This window comes from Vanessa cardui, chromosome 14 (genome assembly GCF_905220365.1).
Source record: "Vanessa cardui chromosome 14, ilVanCard2.1, whole genome shotgun sequence".
In the NCBI taxonomy this organism is placed as follows: Eukaryota; Metazoa; Arthropoda; class Insecta; order Lepidoptera; family Nymphalidae; genus Vanessa; species Vanessa cardui.
In genome coordinates, this window is record NC_061136.1 from 13934463 (window position 1) to 13950731 (window position 16269).

Consider the following 16269-nt stretch of genomic DNA (forward strand, 5'->3'; position numbering starts at 1 on the left):
ATACTGATAATTTTTGAAGAAGGAGTATGTATTGCATCCGTGCGAAGTCGGGGCGGTTCGCTAGTAAAATGAAATTTAAACTCTATTTATGCGATTTACTAAATAGCTCTACTTTAAAATGGACTACAAACTATGTATATTTATCAGATAACACTATTTCAACGACATATACTCTTGTAACTTAAACTTACTACCTAAGTTTCGATAGCAACTTCGCTGACATTCACAACGACATTTTATCGCGAATCTATAATTAGTACGATAATATTCAAGATCTCGATTTGTGATATCGCATCTATTTAATATATATATAAAAAAAAAAAATACAGACGTAAAAGTAATTAGAAGATGTTTTTTCACGTAGAGGATTTTGTCCAACAGTGGAATAACTATAGACTATGACTGAGTGAAATGTACACTATGTTAAAAACGTTAATTGTGGGAGAAAACTATAACGAATATTATCAGGAAATTTTCATTTTAGTCTGGTTAAACACTTAAAACTTACAAAAATATTTAATATTACTACAAAACTTTGTATAGTATAAATACTATATTGTATTCAAACCACAATACGAAAAAAGCCAAATGTTTAAAATTTGACAGCAAATGAACGCGATATCATAGGTCGACAGCTTGATTAATCTATGATACTCAGAATGGAATTGAGAATAAATGGCGTTTTGAATATCAACGATACTTATCGGAATTTTTGCCACACAATATAGCCGAGTTATTAGCTGTATTATAAATAAAATTATAAAGTAAAAGTAAAGTAACAGCCTGTAAATTTCCCACTGCTGGGATAAGGCATCCTCACTATTAAGGAGAATGTTTGGTGGCATGCACATGTGGTAGAATTTCGATGAAATTAGACTCATGTAGGTTTCCTCACGATGTTTTCCTTCACCTCTGAGCACGAGATGAATTATAAACACAAATAAAGTACATATATATAGTGGTGCTTGCCTGGGTCAAACCCGCAATTATGGGTAAGATACATGCGTTCTAACGACTAAGCCATCTCAGCTCTAAATAAAAATAAAATTATATCAATCATGAATCCTTAGTAGTGCACAATATGATTGAGTTATTAGCGAAGCAAATCGCATCGCTTAATCTAAGGTTTATTTCACACTTCGATTGGAAGAGGTGATGGATTAATGTGTAATAACTTTATATGCGAGAAATGATTTCAAGTTCAACTCGTCTTTAGAACGGCGACCAAGTTCAACCGCAGATTCCAACTGAACAGTCGGTACATGTATTGGCCTTCCGGAACAAGGTATTCGTTGCCATACTGAGTTTCCGCAGATATTTTTTTAACTTTGTCTATTAAAAACAAGTAATATTCTACAAAAAACTGACTTCAAAATTAGAAACAAAGAGCTGAGTAGAGAAACTAAAAATAAAAAATAAAAACATATCTATGGAACTACTTGACCGATTTGAATGCAACTAAATTGAAGTGTACCTTACTTAAACAAAAATGATCATCTCAATACGACTTTTAGTTTTCTAAAAATTCATTGCAAACATACAAACATACGCTTATGAAATGTAGCCTATGTAAATCATTATACTCAAATATAATTAAATTCCAACAATGTTACATACACACATGTGTCGAACTGATAATCTCCATTTTTAGACGTCGGTTCAAAATTAGATTAAAGATGTATGTGTTTAAAAAGCTTGGACTGCGTTTTCGGTGATTTCCATACTAGACGTATAATACATGACATAATGAAATATATAATCTTTTAATAATTAATGCAGTTATTTAATATAATGCAACGCTATTATGCTTCCGTTCACGTTTTTCTTGCAAAATTATTATACAACAATAATAAACGGCTACTCATACGCGAAACTTAGCATTTATTAAAAAGTTTTTTTTTTATGAATTTCGAAACGTATGACAACTTTTGCTTTGATTTCATTTCATTGTAATCTGCAAGTCACTCATCATATTATGCGCCGAAATTATGAAAATTATGTAAATGAAATTTTTAATGTCAAATAGTTTAGACGATAGCAATTTAATTTTTTAAATACAGCCATTATCTAACCGGCCTGTAACTTATTTCGTCTCTCTAAAATTTATTCTTTGTTAAATCGAAAAAAAATAATATATTGCAATCAAGTTTAACTAATATGACTATTTTTTATATGTAGAAAAAGAGTAACTACTGAGTTTCTTGGCGGTTCTTCTCTGTAGAATCTACTTTCCGAACCGGTGGCAGCTTCACTTAATTTTTAAATGACGATTCCAAAGTGCTTGTAAAAGACTACTTGAATAAAGTTTACTTTGATTTTGAAGAATCATTAATTTTCTGTACATCGACGACTGGAGCTCTTCAAAATAAGACCATAACTGATTTTCTATGTGCAACTGTCGTCCTATAATCATTGGGACAAAAATCGTCTTACGCTATTAATACATAAGATATAGTTTGCCTTATCCTAGCTATTATTATACCCCCTTCCCTCGCTCGCGTGCGAAGCTTCGGACAGAAATTAGTCTATAAATCGACGTACTATTGAGGTCATTACCCTTTTAATTTGCAATTATACGAGCGTGTGTCATTGTGTCATCTGCGGCCTAAGATTAATTAGGTACAAGCAAATGCATCCCACGTCAGCTTCACACATCATCAAAAGTAAGAACATAATAAATCAATTTATATACTTGTAATTCTGCGATTTGATTGTTACTTGTGACTACTGGATGGCGTTGTGTCAATTCTTTGACATTTCTTAATCATAAAAAAATGGAATTTGGAAAGATATTTCGTACATTGGTATTCGTTGTCAACACTTATACAATAATAATAAAATAAATATAAAATAAACAAAACAGCGGTAAAGGAAGAATAACATCGTTTAGTATAGTGTATCTGTTCCATGTATTATGTTTATTTTTGCAAAATATAAATATATGTAATCTGTATGCACTGATATTTCCAGTTATTAAGGTTGTGGCCTTGGGAATGTCATGTCTGTAATGGTTGGAATGATTAGGACATTTGATTAATGTAAATGACAAAATTTGCATACCCAGCTGTTCAATTATTGAGATCGTGTAAACAGCCTGTAAGTGTTCCACTGCCGGGCGATAGCTACTTTTTTTCGTAAGTTTTAAGCGCACGAAGGGCCTTGGTGCAAATACTGTTCTGGTCACCAGCTGTTTTCAGCTGACAGTCAGCTATACTGAGCTGACTCCTTCAGAGTTACAATATCATTTATGTAGTTTTGAAGTACTTTTTTATTTTATCGCCAAGCACCAAAATTTGCGTGTGACAGCATTTATAATTAAAATAAAGTTTTAAAAGTACATTATTGCGCCTGTTGTTTTATTGTGGTAAGTTAACTATCGGGATGAAAATACAAACAAACGAATATTGTGCGGTTACAATTAGGTAAATAATATTTCCTCATTGTCATTACTGTAATCACTGTCTTGAAATTTATAATGGCCGTTGTAAGTGTTAGGAACAAAGATTGCTATAATATCAGATTAATAACTTTATTACACACATTACACAAGCTTTCCAATAGTGAAGGTATTTTGTCCAAAGGCCTAGATCTTATATGAAAAATGGGAAAGTGAGGTTATTTTTTAGAAATACCATTGGTAAAATGCTCATCTTTATGCTTGACAATAAGCGGTCCCCACTGCCAACGCCAATATTCCATCAATGGGACCTGAAAGGTTATGTTCCTTGTATTTATGGTTACACTGGCTCACTTATTGAAATCAGAATACAACAATACAAATAAAATTGGTACTAGAATATATGTATATGATGAGTTCGTTGTACCTATCGAGATGGGCTTGTAAAAAATCGTAATACCAAGATTATTTGCTACACTTTTACAAGCAAAAGTATTCAAACTATCTGTTAAAAGAAATGAAATATATACTAATATTATTAATGTGAAATTGACTCTGTCTGTCTGCTCTTTCACGACAAAATCAATGAAGCAAATATGATGATATAGGCTACTTTCTTGCCGAGCACATGACAAAACGCGAGCGAAACCGCGGTGCACGACTAGTTTTTTATACATATAATAAAAATAAATATGAGACAACATCACATACATTATTCTCATCCCAATGTAAGTAGCTAAAACACATTGTGTTATGAAAAATCAGAAGTAACGAAGGTACCACAAACACCCAGACCCAAGACAACATAGAAAACTAATGATAATCTACATTGAATCGGCCGGGAATCGAACCCGGGACCTGGGAGTGGCGTACTCATGAAAACCGGTGTACACAACACTCGACCACGGAGGTCGTCAAAATGAAAATCAAAGGTGAAAAAAAAAACATTCGGTGCCTCAGATCTGCTGCAGTTTCTCATACTACAGTGAAGCAATGTGCGAAAACTAGTAAAATATAATACAAATCAGATCAGAATATATCCGCGATACACTTAGAAACAAATTGCCCATTCGACACAATGCACGAACACAAGTTCCTATAAAAAATAAAGTAATTTGAAGAGAACGTGAACGAATGTATCCATAATTGCCGTGATGAATGATGGCGAGTAATCGACATTTGAAGTCGTTTCGAACTAGTTGCGAAGATCACGAATAACACGAAACAGATACAGGCTAGACATGAATGAGGCTCGGATATCACACGTGTCCAATCGATTTTATGAATTATATTTTTTAGTTTACTATTTTTTAACTAGATGGCGCTAGTAGTACATTGAATCACGCTATCGTTTGGTTTGGTCAAAGGTATATAGTCTAAGTATGGAAAATAAATAAACACCTATACGTTCCGGGAAGTGTGTTTCATTTTAGCATGCATATCACTATCCCTGGCTTTGTAGACACATGAACATATGGTCCTTCGAGCCGGATCGTTTTTTGAAGAAAAAACCTTGGTACACTGACAAGTTTCAAACAGTCCAATTTAGCGTCAAGCCATCAATAATAATTACAAGTGAGGAGAGATTATACAACCATACCAGCTACAGTGGCGCCCCTGACGGATAAACGAGGAACTACAAACACTGGTAGAGTAGTCAAAGAGCAGCAGTAGTAGCGGTGGCGCACCCTGTCATTTAAAAACCTACAGAACAACGGCAGCGCAGCCTAGTGATAAAAGTGGTAAAGTGCAAATAAACTGTGAGTACGCTAATTTGAACCTTACAAATAGTCTATAATTAACTTTGATAATTATACTTGAAATCTTGAACTTGCAATTTAAAAAGTGTTAACGTAAGACTTAGAATAATTTCTCAAAAAGTGGAGAGACGGGGAACCTATGTCCAAAATTTTACAAGTGCACAACTTTAAAACACTTAGAAAAAATTTGGAATCCTGGACATAGATAAAATATTGAACATAAAATAAATTCTAAATATATAAAATTGCAACATTACATGGTGTTAGACATACTTAAAACTTTAGTGATTTTAGTAGGTTACCAAGCTTTAAGTTGAAGAAATCTGGAGTTGCATCTTTATTATTAAATTTTATCAGATTAAGCGTTGTTAAGTTTATATAAATTGTAACAATGGAATCTTATGCGCAATTACAAATTGATTTATATAATAATATGTGTAAAGCTTTTACAAACTTTAAGAAATCTCCGAAAGTAAGACTTACTGAAGCATATGGGGAAACCCGATTAGAAAATTTAGAAAAACAGTGGAATAGATTTACGGATAATCATTCAAAAATTGTTATGTTACCTAGAGATGTAAGTAAAGGCTCGGATTATCTTTCTAGCGATTTTTATGAAAAAGTTGAAGAGTTGTATTTAGATTTTAAAACAGAACTTAAAAAGCTGATTAAAACTTATAATGTATCCGAAGAGTTTCAGTCTAGTTCAAACACAAAAGAGTTTAATGTTAGACTTCCCAAAATATCCATTCCTGTTTTTAGTGGCAAATATTCAGAATGGTTCTCGTTCCGAGATCTTTTTCTTTCTTTAGTGCATAATAATCCAAGTCTGGATGATGTTCAGCGGTTACATTATTTAAAAACTCAACTTCAAGGTGAGGCAGAACAATTAATAAAACATATCCCCATTACAAAAGCCAACTACAAAAAATGTTGGGATTTGATAGAGAATCGATATAATAACAAGCGATATATGTGTAATTGTATCTTTAAACGTTTGTTTGCTCAACGGGTAATGAACCATGAATCGTCCAGTGGTTTAAAAGATCTTCTTGATACTACTTCAGATTGTATGCATGAGTTGTCAAATTTAGGTATTAATGTTGATTCATGGGACCCTATTGTTATATATGTTGCCAGCTTGAAGTTGGACGCTGAAACTCGTAAACAATGGGAATTACATGCTAATAGTTTAAATGAAGATTTACCTACCTTGACTCAATTTAAAGATTTTTTAGAAAGTCGTTTCCGCGCCTTAGAGTTTATGGAACCTTCAAAAAATAAAGCTAAAATAACCCCAAACACTTACCAAACTAAGTCCTTGCATGCCGCTTCAGATGTTAGATGTCCTCACTGCACCGAAAGCCACAAGTTATGGTCCTGTGGTAAATTTGCCAAGGAAGATGTAAACGTACGGCAAGATATTGTGAAGTCATTAGGACTTTGCTTTAATTGCCTTGGTAATAATCACACCGGAAAGATATGCCGTGTACCAACGACATGCCGTATTTGTAAGAGGAAGCATCACACACTTCTTCATGGCAAAGCCAGTTCGTATACAGTGACAGTTGCTACAGATATAGATGAATCTGATGCAACTGAAAATGAACAAGAGGAAACCTACCCGGAATCGTCAAACCTGACGAATGAGGTCACTAATGGTATAATTAGTAATTTTGCGACGAAACAGACACGTACACAAACATTATTAGCTACAGCCCTGATTAAGGCTGAATCCAAAAACGGAAACCCTCAGATACTGAGGGCCCTGCTTGATCAAGGATCACAAGCGTCCTTCATATCTGAAGCAGCGGTGCAACTTTTAGGAGTAGACAAAATTAATGCAAGAAGTTGCATCTCTGGTGTGGGTGGAGGTCAAGGTGGCTTAACTACAAAGTATGCAGTTAAGGTTAATATACAGTCACTTCATGATACTTCATTCCAATTGCAAGTACAAGCTCACGTTTTAAAAAGAGTAACTTCTGTTTTACCAGAAAGAAAATTCGTATTACCGCTTTGGGCAGATCTAGGTCAAATTGATCTGGCAGATCCGCAATACAACCTCCCAAATAAGATCGACATCTTATTAGGAGCTGAAGTTTATTGTAGCATTCTAAAACAAGGTTTAAAAAAGCACCCGACCAATTGTATGATCGCACAAAATACTTACCTTGGATGGGTATTGTCGGGTCAAGTAGACAATAACGAAAAATTAGGCAACTGCCACAATCTGGTTGCGAATCATGCCAAGCTAGAAGAAAACGAATTACTGAAACGATTTTGGGAATTAGAAGCCGAGCCAAACATGGTGCTCGAGAAAGTCTTCACTCCAGAGGAGGAAGAATGTGAAAAGCATTTTGCTACTACCACCTATAGAGACGAGACAGGTCGATACGTGGTAGAATTGCCTTTTCGTTGCACAAAACTTTTTGGTCAATATGGAGATACGAGAAAAATAGCCGTAAAGAGATTAATAGCATTAGAAAAGAGATTATCGAAAAATCTTGATCAAAAAGAAAATTATCAAAAGGTTATAAAAGAGTACATGACCCTCGGTCACATGGAACCAATAAGACATGAGTCAGTAGAAAGAGAAGGAAATGAGAATGTCTGGCTACCCCATCACGCGGTTATTAGACAAGACAAGAGTACGACGAAGACTCGTATAGTATTCAACGCTTCAGATAGGAGTGCCAATGGTATATCTCTCAATGATACATTAATGGTCGGGCCTACTTTGCAATTGGAACTACGTCAAGTTATCATGCGATGGAGACTGCATCCAATTTGTCTTACGGCTGACATTATCAAAATGTACCGTCAAGTTAAAGTAGCCAAAAAGCACGTAGATTATCAAAGAATAGTATGGCGTGATGATTCTCTATCTGAAATAAAAGACTTTCGACTATTAAGAGTAACGTTTGGTACATCCTGTGCGCCTTATTTGGCGGTCAAAGTTTTACAGCAAATCGCTATAGATGAAGGAGAAAAATATCCGTTAGCAGCAGGAAGAGTAAAAACTGATTTCTATATCGATGACCTCATGACCGGATGTCAATCTGAAACAGAAGCAAAAGAAATATATAAACAGATGAATTACCTATTAGAAAAGGGTGGATTTAAGCTACAAAAATGGACTAGCAATCGAGAAGAATTGATGAAGTGGTGGCAAGAAGAAAATATAGGAATAAAGGATAGAGAAATAAATGAAGACAGTGTAACTAAAATTCTTGGTCTTACCTGGAATCGATGCTCGGATACATTTCATTATGTAGTAAAAATGCCTACAGAGATGCCTGAAACTAAAAGACAAATTATCGCTGAAATATGCCGTTTGTACGATCCTCTTGGGTGGATAGCTCCGTGTGTAGTCACAGCAAAGGTTTTTATACAAAAATTGTGGCTTACAGGACTTGACTGGGACGTTAAATTACCATCTGAACTTTTGCTTGAATGGAAAACCTACCGGAAAGAATTGTGCAATTTGAGTCGCTTCCAAATACCCCGCTGGGTTCAAAAGGCAGATAGTAACATACAGGTAGAGCTACATGGTTTTAGTGATGCATCGACTGTAGCGTATTCAGCCGTCGTATATCTAAGATGTATTACAGCTCTAGGTCAGGTTGAGTCCCATTTATTAAGCGCTAAAACTAAGGTAGCTCCAGTGAAACAAGTGTCTGTCCCACGTCTGGAGTTGTGTGGAGCTGTTTTGCTTACTAAGTTGCTGGCTGAAGTGTCCAATGTTCTCCAAATAGATAAAGCGAATTTACATGCTTGGACGGACTCTACGATTGTTTTGGCATGGTTAAGCGATCATCCAAGCCGATGGAAAACCTTCGTGGCAAACCGGACATCTGAAATTCTTACGCGTTTAGATGCAGCTCAGTGGTCGTATGTCAAGACGAAAGATAATCCCGCTGACTGCGCGTCACGAGGTGTAAAACCATGCGACTTAATATCTGAGGAATTGTGGAAGTGTGGGCCAACTTGGCTACGCAACAACAAAATAGAATATGCGAAACCATTGTCTATATGTACCAAAACGGATTTAGAAACGCGACTCGTAAAAGCACATATGGAAGTCATAAACTCTAACAACGACGCTGAAGATTTAACCCTAAGGTTTTCATCATTACGAAAATTAATAAGAACTCTAGCGTACTGCCGAAGATTCCTAAGGTTGACACAGCCAAATGTATATAAAGAGAAATCTTTACCATATCTTACGGCCACAGAACTTCAGGATACACTGTTCAGCTGTGTTCGACAGCATCAATCTCATTTTTTCGCCGATGAAAAACGAAATCTTGTGAAGTCAAAGAATGTCGGAACTAAGAGCAAGATAAAAGCTCTAAACCCATTCCTCGATAAAGTTGGACTCTTACGAGTAGGAGGTCGAATGGAGAATTCAGAGTTACCAGACAATAGCAAACATCCTATTATTATTAACGGAGACTCTCATATAGCCAAACTTATTGTTACTGATGCTCACGAAAAGACATTACATGGTGGTCAGCAATTAACGTGTAATCTAGTTAAAACAAAATATTGGGTCACTAACTTAAAAAAATTAGCCAAAAGAGTAGTTCATTCTTGTATTGCTTGTACAAGAAATGCGGCCAAATTTCGAACTCAGTTAATGGGTCAGTTGCCACCTTGTCGGGTAACACCTGATAAGCCGTTCGCAAACTCCGGTGTCGATTACGCGGGACCCATTGCCATACGTACATCGAAGGGAAGAGGCCATAAATCTCATAAAGGGTATATTTGCCTATTTGTTTGCATGGTCACGCGAGCTGTCCACATTGAAGCCGTTTCAGACCTCACGACGGAAGGATTCTTAGCTGCTTTTAAGCGTTTCGTCGCCCGAAGAGGTCGCTGCAATCATTTGTGGAGCGACAATGGCACTAATTTTGTCGGGGCCTCGCGCGAGCTTAAAAACTTATTTTCACACGAAAAGTCGTCTATGGGAACTGAAATCGCAGCGTTACTGGCCAACAATGGTACAGAATGGCACTTCATTCCGCCGTATGCACCAAATTTCGGTGGACTATGGGAGGCAGGAATAAAAAGCACAAAGCACCATCTGCGCAGAGTTATAGGCGACTCTACCTTAACATACGAAGAATTGTCCACTGTTCTAGCACAAATCGAAGCATGTCTCAATTCGCGACCACTTTCAGTTGCTGGATCAGACCCAGACAATGCATTACCATTGACACCTGGCCATTTTTTGGTTGGCGAGCCATTGTTAACAGCCCCTGACCACAACTATGAAAATGAATCAACAAGCTCACTGCGTCGTTGGCAATAGGCATGACGAATGATTTTCAAATTCTCTTTCATATTGTATGTACACACATATTTGATACGAAAAACACTATATTTCGGTAATTAAATAAGCCTTACGGCAGTTTTTATTAATTTTCTTTAATCTTTGACATTGGAGTATGAAAACAGCTCGTAAGTGTCATGGCGACGTCGTGACGTCACGGGTATATAAACAAGCTTCTCGTTGTCATTTTTTGTATGTGCTGCAAAGAAAATTTAACTGAAAAAATGAATTCCAAGGTTTATAAGTCGTGTGCGGTCCCTTTATGTAAAAATACGTCTCTCGTAAACCCTAATAAGTTGTTTGTGTATGTTCCACACAAGAAAATAATACGAGATAAGTGGTTAAAGCTAGCTCGGCGAAACCCAAACAGTGTAGCGACGAATACACCACTTTATTTCTGTGAAGACCACTTTGATGTGAGTATGTTATATTATGATATTAATTTTAAAGTTGAAATCTTTGTTTACCGTAGAAAAATTTTAAATATTGAGTGAGGCTTCACAATAACAATTGAGGTTATGTTTATGTTGGTTATGTTTCTTCTCATCAATTATTTTAATCTTGCAGTTGCCAAATGATATGGAGAACTATATGGAGTATCATATAATGGGATCGGTATCGCAAGTTCGAATGAAACCAGGTTGCATGCCCAAAAAATTTATATGTCAGCCAGACAGGTTAACGAGAATGTCTGACTTAATAGAGAGACCCCATGTAGCAAAGAAACGGAGGATGATGATTGTAGAAGAATGCGAAAAGCAATTTGAAGAAAGCAGAATGGTTACAGAAAATTTACAATCTCTTGCAAATGCATCCAGTAGCTCAGGTATGTATTTTAATATTCATTAGTCCATCGCAATCATAAATATATATATATATATTCTTAATTTCTCACCATTCTTATTTGAATAAAAAGATACTAACATTTATTTAAATTAATAAAGCACCTCCATTGCCAAAACACAAATCATATAAAGATTTTTGTTACTTAGTAATCTCTTTAATTTAGTAATAATTATATATTTTCTTTTACAGTTCAGCAGACTATTGAAGAAGCTACACAACCACCAACACCTAGAATGCTAGATAAATCAGTACAAGTGTACATCAGTAAAACTTTTAGAAGCAAAGCTATCCAAACAAAAGCCAGTTTGGTAAATCAGATGACATCACCACTGAAGCCATCTCAGCACTCCGTCTCTACATCACCATTTAAAATAAAAACTATTATTAATAGTAACCCATCAAAACCAAGTGTAACTGTGTTGTCAAAAATAATAAGAAAAATAGAACAATCAGATAGTGATACTTCCTATACTCCCTCTTTAGCTCAGCCAGACTCATCACCATCCACAAAATCTCTTCAAATAGAGTCTATATCAGATTGTAGCGAAATGATAGATGATGACAAAAAGAGAGAAGATTTAAATAATTTAAATTGTACTTTGAGAAGAATTAATAATAATCCCCGTGCTTATATTGGCATTCCTTTAAACTGTTTTTATTTAGTGAATGTGATTCAAGAACAGACAGGTATACCATTTGAACATATTTTACTATGTCTTAAAAAAATTAAACTGAATAATTCTTTCCGTGAACTTGCTGATGATTTTGGCATGGATAAATCGTATCCAAGCAAAATATTTTTTAAAAATATACCTGTTATAGCAAGCGTATTGCGTCCTTTTATTGTAAAATTAGATAAAGACTTAATTAAAAAAAATTTACCTATGGCTTTCAGGCATAAATATAGTAAAGTTACTTGTTTAATAGACTGCTTGGAAATTGAAGTCCAAAAGCCATCAAAGGCCTTAAACCAAGCACTTTCTTGGTCAGACTATAAGAAAGCAAACACTATAAAATATCTTGTATCTTGTACTCCAAATGGGCTAATAAATTATATATCAAATGGTTATGGAGGCCGAATTACTGACACATGTATTGTCGAAACATCTGAATTTTCAAAATGTTTGCAACCAGGTATGTGGGTCATGGCAGACCGTGGTTTCAAACATATTGAAGTTTATTTGAGACAAATGGGTGTGCGGTTAGTAAGGCCTCCAAGTGTTGTCTCTGGAGCTAAGCTTACAAAAGCTGAAGCGAAGGAAACAAAACAAATTGCAAGTTTGCGGATCCATGTTGAAAGATTGATCCGACGAATACGAGAATTTAACATGTTAAAACCCCATGCATGTCTTAACTTAAGTTTAGTTAAAGTACTTGATGAAGTAATAACTATAGCTTGTGGTTTGATAAATGTACAAGATGCACTAATTAAATAAAACACATTTATGTAAGCAAATTACTTTTTTATTTTCTGTTCTATACTTTTATTTCCTATTCTATACTTTTATATAAAAGTGGATACACATGGGATTTCCAAAAAGAAATAACACTAACAAGAAATTCTGATATATAACTTTCATCAAATTTTATAGATAAAATTTCTACTTCTTTATTGATGCAAAAATTTGGGTTTGCTACACAAAAGTAACAGTTATTTATGCCACTCAGAAACATTTGCATCTGCATCTGTGCAAAGCATTTTTTACTCGGTTTACCATTATTTACATAATTTAAATAAGTTTTATCACTTATGGGACACTTAATCTCAATAATACAGTCGTCACATATTCCATCAGGGGAACCTGCTAACATGGGATACATTTTTGATACGAACAGTCCACTATCTTTTATTTTTTTCCCAAGCTTCTTGCTAACTATATCTTTCACTTGAGCTTCTAAATACCTCCCACGTTTCATGGCTGGTGTGTCTATTATTTTTCCCCCCATGATTGTTGCAATGAGTGTACCATCATCAGTCTTGCACCGACTGACTTCAAATGCTTTAGAAGCGGTTATCCTGCCATATCTGAGTTCATGCCACAGATTATTTTTGTACTGGTCCCTTGTTTGATTTTCAATTTTATTTATAATTTCAACAGACAAGTTGACCTTACTTAAAAATACATCAGGACACTCTTCTTTGTATGTCAATACCAGATGGTGCATTGACGCACTCAGTAGGTCATCAAAAACATAATCATGTTGATATTTTAATATTTCACAGTTGGAAGTTTTTCTTTTCTTGCTTTCTTCTAAAAATCTTTCTAAAACTTTTTGATTAGATGGCACTATAGGGCTTCCTTTGGCTAACTCTTTTGCTGAAATATACTTTAAAGTAGTGCCAACTCTTGAGAGCTTTGATTTTAGCCAATAGCACTGTACTTCAGTACATGAAGGTTCTTCGCTTCGCCGATGGACCCACATTAGCAAAGCTATGGCGTGTTTACAGCCACCCTGAGCTGCAACACAATCATGACACTGAACTGATATGACTTTCTCATTATCTTCATCAACTATCAAAGTGACTGCATACAACTTTGCATGGACTTTATGTTCCGGGCAAATCTTGCACTTTACTGTGCAGACATTCTCTTCTCTTTTCAGTTGTACATAACTGATTGCATCATCGCCATAGGATGGTCTTGAAGACCTGGAATCAATAACAATAATCAGGACAACATCTACATACTGACTTGACATGGTGTTTACGTTAATCATAGTACATGTTAGAAATAAGTATGTACATAATATGTATTTACAGATAAAATTTTATAATGAGACATAGGTACTGTTTGTAGGTGTTAAAATATACTCTCTATATTGTTAAAGACATGTTTATGTTCTTGTTACAACATAAAAAAGTGAAGTAGTTACATAACCTAAAAGATAATCTTATTTTTGTAAAAATGAAAATATTTCATTGTTGACCAATTTCACGAAATGTTTGAACATCTTCAGATAAATACAAACTTTATATACTTACAAGGAGGTTTTTACATTTCTGAACTCGGAGGAGCAAAAATCTTTATTTGATGCGAGGAATTCTCCTAACATCAGTATATCAATCCTCGGTAAATTAGAGCTTGTTGCCTTTATATAGCCTGGCTCCATCGTTATGATGTCGAAAAATGGCACTGATGGTAACAAATCGATAAAAAACTCAATAAATATGCGTAAACACAACAAAATCTGAAGCTTCTCAGTGATATTTATATAGACGTGACGTAATGCGCTGTGATTGGTGTTTCATTCAAAATGGCCGATTGTAGTTTTTACAGCTTAATTTTTATTGAATATCTTATTAATCTCAATTTATTTATTATAATAAAATTCTTTAAAAAATATCTTTAAATATAGATTATTCGATAAAATCAAAACATCTTAAATTATTTAACACTGTCGACACGCCTATTAACACAAAAAATGTTGCAGTGTTTTTGGAAGAGATGGTCTCAGGAATACTTGACCCATTTCTTTCAAAGATATAAATGGAATGTAAAAATCCCAGAATTGAAAATAGGAGATGTGGTTTTAGTGCGTGAGGACGGCTTACCTCCTGCTAAGTGGCTTTATGGAAGAGTGGTAAATCTTCATCCGGGAAGAGATAAACTCACTCGAGTAGTTTCTCTTAAATATAAAAACACGATCGTTCAGCGTCCAGCTTCGAAGGTTTGTCCCTTACCACTTGCAACTTAAAAGTGCAACTTCAATCTTTACTAAAGTTTTTTTTTTTTTATTGGCTTAAGTATATTTTTGTCTTCTTTATCTAATATGTATAAATTCGTATATTTAAGTTAGCTGTTACGTTACTTCGTTTATTATAATTTATTTTGTTATTGTGATGGGCATATTGAAGGACTATTTAGTCCTTGGGGGCCGGTATGTCCAATCGATTTTATGAATTATATTTTTTAGTTTACTATTTTTTAACTAGATGGCGCTAGTAGTACATTGAATCACGCTATCGTTTGGTTTGGTCAAAGGTATATAGTCTAAGTATGGAAAATAAATAAACACCTATACGTTCCGGGAAGTGTGTTTCATTTTAGCATGCATATCACTATCCCTGGCTTTGTAGACACATGAACAACACGTATATGCAAATACGTGATCATTTGGAAAGACATTAAGCAAATCTTTTACAAACCGGCTCACGATTTCGTAAGTCATATTAATTGATTACAAATCGAATCAAATTGACACACTTAATACGAGACATGAGATTATGAAAAATATATTATAAAGCTATACTTTTGTTGTTTCTATGGAGAGTCGGTGTAAAGTTTGGGATGCGATGCAAGATAGTGAACATTTCTTCATCAACTACAATTCTTATCCCTGTTTACACAAATGATCTGTGACATATTTAAGGTAATAAAGTCAGTTAGTATTATTATTTATATGATATTTCTGTAATTTTTGAAATAAAAAAAAAACATCTATCAATACTTAACAGTTCTCTATCTAAAACAGTACATTGGTTTAATATATGTATACCGTTAAATAGTAGGTGAATAAAATGGATTAAAATCACTACTCCTATTCGCAAGATGTGTTGAAACTGGGGTTGCCAGGACATCAAAACTCACAGCAGGACAGACCAGCTAATTTGGCTGGAGATTGGAGATTAGTGAAGACGTTGTTATTCTGTATTAAAAGGTACGATAGAAACTGTATCTGTAAAAAAATGCTTTCCTGATTCAAATCATAAATATTGTTAAATTCTAATAAAATATAAATAAAATCGAATGAATCTCGTTTGCGAATAAAGAATTTAAATGTAAAAATCCTAACAAAAGCCGGACATGCCGGATATCGTTTTATTTGATCTGACATGCAATCAAAACCTAACTACATATGTATGTCCTTAAGGCTTTTTCCGGACGCCTGGTGACCATAATCAAAACGAATGTAATTTTAAATGGAAAATC

At 34.7% G+C, this 16269-nt stretch overlaps 4 protein-coding genes across 4 annotated transcripts in view; 3 read left to right on the forward strand and 1 right to left on the reverse strand.

Annotated features, from left to right (window-relative positions):
• LOC124535436 (cadherin-87A) overlaps nt 1-16269 on the forward strand; it is a 68462-nt gene that overhangs the window by 3169 nt on the left and 49024 nt on the right. The window lies entirely within an intron of this gene.
• Nucleotides 6173-10471, forward strand: LOC124535435. The gene has a single exon (XM_047111648.1). The coding sequence runs from the start codon at nt 6173-6175 to the stop codon at nt 10469-10471; it is 4299 nt and encodes a 1432-aa protein (XP_046967604.1).
• LOC124535108 lies at nt 10473-12784 on the forward strand. Its single transcript, XM_047111177.1, has 3 exons — nt 10473-10908; nt 11060-11318; nt 11528-12784. The coding sequence occupies exons 1-3, from the start codon at nt 10687-10689 to the stop codon at nt 12772-12774; spliced, it is 1728 nt and encodes a 575-aa protein (XP_046967133.1). The 5' UTR covers nt 10473-10686; the 3' UTR covers nt 12775-12784.
• Nucleotides 12781-14456, reverse strand: LOC124535109. The gene is made up of 2 exons (XM_047111178.1): nt 14322-14456; nt 12781-13988 (listed from the first exon to the last, which is right to left on the reverse strand). Exons 1-2 carry the CDS (start codon nt 14447-14449, stop codon nt 12830-12832), a joined length of 1287 nt encoding a protein of 428 aa, XP_046967134.1. The 5' UTR covers nt 14450-14456; the 3' UTR covers nt 12781-12829.